The 9,405-nt window shown below is 36.1% G+C and overlaps 1 protein-coding gene across 2 annotated transcripts in view; it reads right to left on the minus strand.

The window, feature by feature from the left end:
• The window catches only part of CEP135 (centrosomal protein 135kDa), a 46,950-nt gene extending 38,355 nt beyond the window's left edge, over nt 1-8,595 (minus strand). For both annotated transcript variants that reach the window (XM_012724072.1, XM_004681473.2), the window contains exons 1-5: nt 8,445-8,595; nt 6,714-6,904; nt 5,473-5,640; nt 3,354-3,495; nt 1,615-1,699 (exon numbers count right to left, since the gene is read on the minus strand). In XM_012724072.1, coding sequence (XP_012579526.1) covers nt 1,615-1,699; nt 3,354-3,495; nt 5,473-5,640; nt 6,714-6,904; nt 8,445-8,557 — 699 coding nt within the window. In that variant the 5' untranslated portion in view covers nt 8,558-8,595. The remainder of the gene's footprint in view (nt 1-1,614; nt 1,700-3,353; nt 3,496-5,472; nt 5,641-6,713; nt 6,905-8,444) is intronic.
• Nucleotides 8,596-9,405: the final 810 nt, after the last annotated feature.

Genomic DNA, 9,405 nt, shown 5'->3' on the forward strand with positions numbered 1-9,405 from the left:
CATAAGGGGGAAGGAGAAGGCAAGAGATAGGGAGTTAAAGGGATTTTTAAAGAGATTATTAGTGACAGATCTGTAATGAAGATTAAAATAATTAACTGTAAAATGATAATGTGTTTGTTAAAGAAAAATTGATTAAAGCAAAGTTCTAAGAAAAAGAAAGGAAACAGGGCTACATTCCCCACTATGTCTTAAGGAGAAGCAGAGAGTGAATACTGGTAATGGTAAAGGTAGAGCTAGGAAGAGAAAAGGCAACATCCTCAGAAGGAAAGTATTATAGGCTAGGGACAGAACTTGAAGAAAACAGCAAAATTTGAGATAAAGGCTAAGAAAAACAGTGTAAACTCAAGCCAAAGGAAAAAAAAAAATTACAGGAAGCAAAGTAGGCTCAACTGAGATTGATAAACACAATTAATTGGTGGGTTCAATCAGAATGGTCAGGCTATTTTTCTCCAAACACTTCAGTCACCTCACAGAGATATTCAAGACTGGTCTGTATATCGTTATAAAGTACTTGGAAAAAATGGGATAAAAATGTGGTTATAAATTGAAAAATACCAATAATACTCCACTCATGCAAATTTGGTATTTTCAACATCTCTCCATAGTGTAAGCTTTTTGGCTGACATTATGATTCCTTTTCATTTCACTTCATTTTTATCCAAGTAACCTTCAAAGTACTTTTCAAACTTAACAGTTATACCAAGATGAAAGTTACATCTATAATTGTATGCACATATCACTTCACTCAAAAACAGCAATCATATACAGAAAATGAAAGCATGTTACCCAATTTAAACTTCAGTAAGCATATCAAGAAAAAAGGCCTATAATTAACCAAACTAGAATTTAGTCAAGACAACAAAAGTATAAAAGAACAAAGCTTGTTATATCTAATTCTGCATTTATCAACTTCCTTGCTTCAGAAAACTAGCTTTATAGAATACTAATACCTGCAGAGAAAACACAACAAATACCACATGGAACAGCAACTTTTAAAGACACTTATGTTGAAAATGACAAAAATCTAACATTGTTAGTATAAGAAATAAAGTATCATTATAAAATACAGCACATATCACTGAAATACTTTCTGAGGTGGAAATAGTAATATCATTATAAAATTATACTTGGGGGGCCCTCCCTGGTAGTATAGCAGGTTAAAGCATAGCACTAAGAGGCTAAAGCCACTTCCGCATGAGTTCAATCCCCGCCTGCCCAGTAGGAAACCACCGGGCGCGGCAGACCTCTCCTGACCCACCCGCTGCTCCCCTCAGCAGTGTACTTTGTCAATTTGCCTGTTCTGCTCCCCACTGTCTCTGGTGAATCCTCTCACTGCCCCTGCACCTCTTGCCTGTACTCCAGTTCTGTATGCACAAATAAAATCTTTAAAAAAAAATTATACTTGGACAGATAATGATTCACCTATGTGTAAAACAACAACCGGAACAAAAATGTACTATGCACTTCAATGAATAATGGAAGCGATGAACTAGAGTGCCTTAGAGCTAAGCCACTTCAGTTATTAACTGTATTAACTGGGGCATAAAAACTTAGTAGTGTCAGACATAATACACAATCTCAGTTCCCTACTATGTAAGTAAACAGAAATTCTACCTGCTTGTTATAATCTCTCAGTCCACTTTCCATCATTGCTAACTTTTCTTGTAACTGATGGACTTCCTGTTGAAGTTCTTGAATTCTGAAACACATTACAACTAATGTCAGTATATTTTCATTAAAAATTACAAATTAACAAGAATGTATTCTTTCATAAATTCTTTACTTTGTTTTTCTATGAGATATGAGATGCTTTGGGTTCCAAAGCCACAGAATGGACAGAGAACATCATGTGAGAGATTTAATTTTATAAAAATAGATTTAAAAAGCCAAACAAATAATCTGAAACTCACATATATGATGCAAACTGGACAACTTTCTGAGAGGTATTGTTGCCATTCTTAGGTTCAGGAAACTGAGGTTCTAGTCCAAACTTCCCAACAGTATAAAGTGAAACAAAAGACTAAAATATGTTTTCTGACCAAAACTGACTCATTACTTTCTGATAAACTAGTCTGTAATCCTGAAGAGAAAAAAATTAAGAAATACTACAATTTTCCAAGTAACTACAGCAAAGTAACTTCTTTCTGCAGCTCATTAATTCTGACAGAATCAAGATTTCTCCAAATGATATGAATTCTACAACTGCTCAAATGTATTTAAACTACATCAAATTTTGCAAACCATTAACATAAAGATGACACAACCACTATTATAGTAAAAAAAAGTCTGGAGCCATGTCTACTTTTAAGAGAGATTTTGCCTAGGCTAAGGCATAGTTAGTCTCACTAGAAGGAGTGTTTTCTACTAACCTACCTTTACACATGTAACTGCATCAGATTTGTGCATGAGAACTCTGCACACAGACAAAATATTCATGTCCAAACTAAAACAAGAAAATCAAGAGACTAAGACCAGCTATGATGACTTAATAGAAAAAAGGGGGATAAAAAGAGAGAAAATAATGTATATGCAGCTGTAAAATGCCTTAAAAATACTACTAACATATAATCTGAGAAATCATAGATTATAATTTCTAACAAAAGAATGAAACAAATATTTCATGTTTAAGATCATAGAAACTGTAAATTATACAGGTAGGCAATACTATGTGAAAAGAAATGAGCTAAAAGATCCTAATCAGTATCTAATACGTTCTTTAGTATGCTATTATAGAGATTAATAACGTGGGAAAGTTCTCCCGTACTCTCAGCAAAATCTTTCAAAACAAGAGGTTATCCCTGCTATCCATTTCCACTAGTACATTCCATATTTGAAATGTCTGACCAACTACTCCCACAGCAGCTGTCACCAGTGCTCTCTCACTCCCTGGAACCCGCATCATTTTCTTAATAGCCTTTTATCTTTTATATTTCTTTTGTTTCATCTTCACTACTGGGTTGCAAACTTCTCAAAAGAAGCAACACCATCTTACTCATTTTCACATCTCTGGCATACGTACCTACTGCTTTGTCCAGTGAGCTTAATGAAGTTTTAATTAAAACAAAATTTATATCAGATCCCAACAGAAGAAAAAAATCAAACATACAAAAGAAGTTAGGCACAAAACTATTTTAAGGAAACATGTTATGTGATTCAATTGAAATCCAGTTTCAAAACAAGTAAAAACATTCTATATTCAGAATACCTTCAGAAAGTACTTACTGAGTGCCTGTGCAAAGTTCTGTGCTAGGCACTTGAAGAAATAACAGTTTAGGGGAAAAAGTCCTACTACCAGGATACTTACAGTTAAGAGATCACTGCTAACTAATGCCAACAAAAAATACTTAATGCACCTGGTATCTGCCACTTGAAGGAGATCTGCGATGTAAGGGTCCTCAGGCTGAGGGACTGGGTAGCAGCTGACTTCAGAGGGAGGGACTGGCTCATCAATTTGCATACGCTGGCGCCTGAAAGCAATACTTCTTTTTTTGCCACCTAAAAAAGCAAAAGTATATTTAAAAAGAATCAAAGCATTGCTTAGATTTAGATATTTGAAAAGGTTATAAAGTTTGTATACACTGGTCCATTTTCTCCCTCATATATATACTGCTCTTTAACTAAACCATGAATTCCTGAAAACTTCCACCAAGGCATGGCTGTGAAACAAGTTTTAGTTTCTCCATGCTTGGCGCATGTCTGAATTTAGTCTATTCCTGTACTTGATAGTGACTAGTCTTTGGCAAGGTTAAAAGCTGTGTGTCTCTTGTGGTGTTCTATACATACTCATGCTTACTAAGCAATGCCAAGAAAGCAGGTAACTGAAACTTTACACAGCGAAATTAACATATAACGCAACGTCATCTGAAATACAAAATCATGCTATAACCTGGATTAGTGGGGCATATTCTCTTAATTACCCTTGAAACTAACTAGAGTAATTGCCTTTTATGAAGAGATATATACTGTCTTGGTCTATCTGCATAGATAACTTATCTTTCTAGAATCTATTTAAAATTAGATCTGTACTTGAAAAACTAGTTGATCTTTACAAAAACCAAATTGCAACCACAACTTTGTTTTCATTAGAATCCCAACACATTTTGTATACTCCCAGCTCTCATTCTGAGGATAAAAAGCTAGTCAAAAACAGGCCATTGAAGAATGATCTGCACACTGTGTTGTTCTTAGCTTATGCCCTGATTTTCGTTCTTAGTTGTTCCTCAGTTTCTGTCAAAGACCCTTCTCATCCACCAGTTCCTTAAAAGCAGACTTTCCTAGGGACTACCTTTGGCTTTCCTCTCTTTCCAGCCTATAATTCCTACTACAGACATAGAGCTTCACTTCCCACGATACTATAATGACTCTTTAATTTGAATCTCACCTATGACAACACTTTTGAGAACAGCTATCCCACTGCCTGCTAGAAACCTCAATGTGAATGTCCTGTGGGGAAAACAAACACAAATCATCCAAAAGTGGACTCCTGCCCTGCTGTCCACATTTTCTATAATAAGAAACAACATCCTCATTGATTCCACTCAGCCACTTTAAACAAAAGTCTGGGTATTCTCTGTTGCCATGTCCTCAATTGGTCACTCCATACCTCCTGAACGTCACTTAAATTGGTCCACTGTTTTCTTAGGAAGCTTGATTAACTGTTTTTCTCAAACTTCTAGTTAGTCCCAAGATTGCCCACTTTTCTGCCTTTGGCTGACAGGCCCCTCCCTCTAATTTCCTACCATCTTGAACTGCACTGATTGTTCTCTCACCCTGTCCAATCAATTTCTAGTCCCACAATGCTCATGGTCTCCGTTCCACTAACTTCAGGCACATAGTAATGTGACTGTGCAGGGACTCTGTCACCACTCCGAACTGTGCCTGCTTCCAGATCTTCAGCTGCCTTGCTTCATAATCTTTGTTCTGACCAATTCTCTTGGTCTCCACCTCGTCTCATAATTCAGCACTTTCCTACGCCTCACTTACTTCCATATCTTGATCCCAAGCTTCAGACATCTCAATGATCTTGTCACTAGTACTGGCGATTCTTCAAGCAACCTTATGACTGGACAACATCAACTCTGGGTATGCCCCATCATTTCTTTTCTCTTGCTCGAGAACTACTGAGCATAAAGCTAAAAATAGTAAAATAAACTAAGAAAAGTACATCATTTCCAAATTCTTTTGAGTATGGATTACTTATATAACTAAAATGCAATAATAAATATAACAAAGTAATTAAAAATAATTAATAATGTATAATTCTGGGCATTGTCATTAGACTTTTTTTGTATGTTTCTAAGCACACGTATAAGATAGTATGTGGATCTGCAGGAAAAAAAATCAGAAAGTCTCCGTAACTATTCCAATACAAGTTTTAAAAACAAAATCTAAGCACAAAAGTCCAAGGGTAACAAATTTAGTAAGTTGAAAGATAAGATGTATACAATTTGTTCTGAGAAGGAACAGACTTACCTGGCGTTTGTACTACAGCATGCAAATTCTTTTCTTGGAGTTGCTGAATTTTTTCATTTTTAGCTTTGCTCTCTTTCTCCAAAAGTTTGACTTTATGAACATACTGGTTATTTAAAAATTTCAGATCAGCTGTTTCACGTGTACACTTCTTTAAAGTAGTTTTCAACTCTTAAATGAAAAAGAGTACAAGGTCAAGAAGTCTATGAAGTTCTACTTCATAAAAATATAAAGTTATGTAATCTGAAAGGCTTAAAAAACTACTTCTCCGTTACAGATATGCACAATTTTATATGAAAACACAAATATTACTACTCATTATAGCATAAATTTTGCTTCCTTACCAATAAGCCTTTTTTGGATAAAAATAACCAAGACTCCACCTCTTATATATGCTTTGTGTGAAAGATTACTACATTTTCTACTAATAAGAACAAAACTTCAATTAACGCCCTAAGCACAGAAGAGAATTATAGTTTTCTTCTGCTGCATGAGTATAACACAAATCAAGACCTTTGACCCAGTAAACTGAGTATCATAAAAACCTCATATCAGGGTTATGAATTTTTGACAGGTATTAGCTTGGGCTTTATACCAAATATAAAAAGAATTTACAGTAAGATAGTCATATAATTAACTTTTGCCAAATACCTTTCAAATCACCCTATTTTACCTTTCAGTTCAAAGATGGAATATTTGGGGCCTCCTTGGTGGCGCCAGGGAGCTAACCCACATGGCAGAGCAGACCTCTCCTGTCTCGTCTGCTGTTCTCCTCAGCAGTATATCTCAGTAGATCGGCCTGTTCTGCTCCCCACGCTGTCTCTGGTGAATCTTCTCAACACCCCCCCCACCTCAGGCCTATACCCTAGTTCTTGTATGCATAAATAAATAATGTTTTTTTTTTAAAATGAGTATTAAAAAATCAGAATGATACTTGGTTTTTACCTCATTTTATTCCTCATTTTCAGTAAGAGAAAAACAAAAGCTGCTTCAGTTCTAACATTTATTATTTCCAATAGCAACTTTAATTCCAAAAAATTCATCCATATATAGTGGAGACAAATACAGCTGTAAATTATATGTTCATGTTCCATCTAGGAAACTCTTCAATACATTTCCAGTACTATTAGAAGGAAGATGATCACATTTCCTAATCAAATTTTTTTTAAATTAGACTAACTGCTGTTATATATAAAATGAAAAGGGCAAAAAATAATTGCATCTTAATATTCACAAAATTTTACCTTTAATTTGTTGACCTGACTGTTCTTTCAGCTTCATTAATTCCAGGTATAATTCATTATTTTCCCTGCTCAATTTTGCATTTTCAAGTTTGTAAGGTTCCAAAACAAAATCAAAATTGGCACTTTCTTTTTCAGCTTTCACAGCAGATAATTTTGATTTCCGAAGACTTTCTGTTGTATGAACTAGGTCACTAAAGAACAGAAAATGTAAATACAAGAAAGTACTCCATTAACTTTCTAGTAATTAAAAATATATTTCTAAAAAGTTTTAAGATATATGTTAATGCAAAGTGAGCCCAAATCTAAGATCAAACCACTAAGCATTTTTCAAAGTACCAAGATTAATTAAAAATTAAGTTAAAGTTACAAAGTAATGGAATAGACTCCTTTTTTTTGCTCAACCATTTCCAAATATCATTTGAGCCTACAGAATTGATGAAACTCATTTACTCATTTTGCAAATACTTATTAAATGTCTGCTATAGTATTCAACATGCCAGAACATAACGAAGAAGAATAAATTCCCTATTTCTCAGACAACAAATCAGCGGCATATTCTCTCTTTCACAATGAAGAACCCACTGTCATAGAGCTTATTTTCTACTGACAGTCAAAAAGTTACAATACTATATAGGCAATGACCTCAACAAACATTTCAATACCAACTAAATATTCAACCTGTCCTACATGGTGCAGTGATAAAGTCAATCTGCAGTCTCACAGTTTGCATTCTAAAAAGAAACCAGAAACAAGTACCCAATAATAAGTAGTAAAAGTGGAGTGTGGGCCCTCCCTGGTGGTGCGGCGGGTTAAAGCACTGCACTAAGAAGCTCAAGCCACTTCCGCATGAATTCGATCCCCACCTGCCCCGGAGGAGATCCACATGGCGTGGCAGACCTCTCCTGACCTGCCCGCTCCTCAGCAGTGTACTTCATCAATCTGCATGTTCTGCCCCCCATTCTGTCTCTGGTGAATCCTCTCACTGACCCTGCAACTCTGGCCTGTACCCCAATTCTGTATGAATAAATCTATAAAAAAAAAAATGTGGAGTGTAACAGGACAAAAGTCTTGCAAACCAGTGAGCTAACCAACATGTGGTGGAGAGAGAGGGACTTTACTAGCAGACAGAACAGTGCATTGGGAGACCATGGGTGAGCACGCAGGATGCACATATGGTTACAGAGCTTCAAGTTGTTCAAAACACAGGAGAAGCAGTTGTACATCCTAAATCACTAAGAGTTTTGGAAGCCATACTAAACACCACACAATACCTTCTATCCATTTTCTCTGTTCCACCATTATCACCTGTAGTGCTACTGCAAAGTTTCCTAAGCTTCCCAACTAGAAGTCTCAAACCACAATAGAGCTCACGTGGAAAAGAACAAAAATCACAAAGGCAGCAAGTTAAAGAAATGGCCAATTGTGTAGCAGAAACCCATCAGTAACATAATAGTAATAAGAATTAGTCAGGGATATAGACAGAATTTTCACCTACAACAGAACAATAACATAAAAAAATTTGTACTTCTACTCAGAAAAATTCTCTGAAGGTAACAGTGAGTGGTGAGCACTAAAGGTCCGTGTGGAGTTCCCGAATTGGTGGCTTGGGAGATGATTTCAGGACTAAATAAAGAATCTAACCATTCCTTTACTGAGCAAGAAGTTCAACTGAAAACCAGGCAAATGGAATTAAAATCCATACAGGTTTACAACTGAAAAGTTTGCCTTTACCTGAAAAGTTTTTCTACCAAAGGTAAACACTCAACTGTCAGAGTCTGGCGATATCCCAACTGATCCAATCTTTTGCGGATATTAATATATTTTCTTTCCGCAGCTGTAGTCATCTTGTCTTCCAAAACCAGCTTGATTTGCTTAAAAATATTAAAATCCTAAAAGAAAAAAGTAAAATATTATTATATCATTGTTGCGCTATTATTATTTCATGGTAAGAGGGAAAGGTTCTTATATGGAACAATTATCTTTCTATTTTAATAGACAGTCTTCTGGAATACTTAAATCCAATGCTTATTGTGTTCATATTGATATATCAAAATTAATCTCTTCATAAACCTGTTTGTAAATGTTCAAACAATCAAGCTTCTAGAAGAAAGCAGACTATTTTCCCAAAATTGATACAGGCAGAGAATTCTTAGAAAAGCATATTTTGAAAGCAGTCAAGATGAATGAAAAAACTTGATAAATGGGCTTCATGGAATTAAAAATTTCTGCTGAAAATAGGAACAGCTCTCCCTAGTGGCACAGTAGATGAAGGCACAGCACTGAAGGCTGGCAGCAGCCTCTTCAATGTGAGTTTGATCCCCCACTCGGGAGGTGACCACATGGCACAGCAGATCTCTCCTGTTTCACCCGCTGCTCCCCTCAGCAGTGTGCTTTGTCAATCCACCTGTACTGCTCCCCACAGCCTCTGGTGAATCTTCTTGCCACTCCTCTGTCCTGTATCTCAGTTCTGTATGCATAAATAAATAAATCTTTAAAAAGAAAACAAAAGAGGGGCCTCCCTGGTAGCATAGGGGTTAAGTCTCAGCACTATCATGCTATACGGCAAGGAAACAAACCCACGTATGGCCACAGCTGACCTCTCCTGTCTTACCCACTGTTCTCCTTAGCAGAATATTTCAGAAGATCTATCTGCTCCCCACTCTGTCTCTGGTGAATCCTCCTACCCTTGAGC

The sequence above is a fragment of the Condylura cristata genome, unplaced genomic scaffold, assembly GCF_000260355.1.
Source record: "Condylura cristata isolate star-nosed mole 26May11 unplaced genomic scaffold, ConCri1.0 scaffold00012, whole genome shotgun sequence".
NCBI classification, from domain to species: Eukaryota; Metazoa; Chordata; class Mammalia; order Eulipotyphla; family Talpidae; genus Condylura; species Condylura cristata.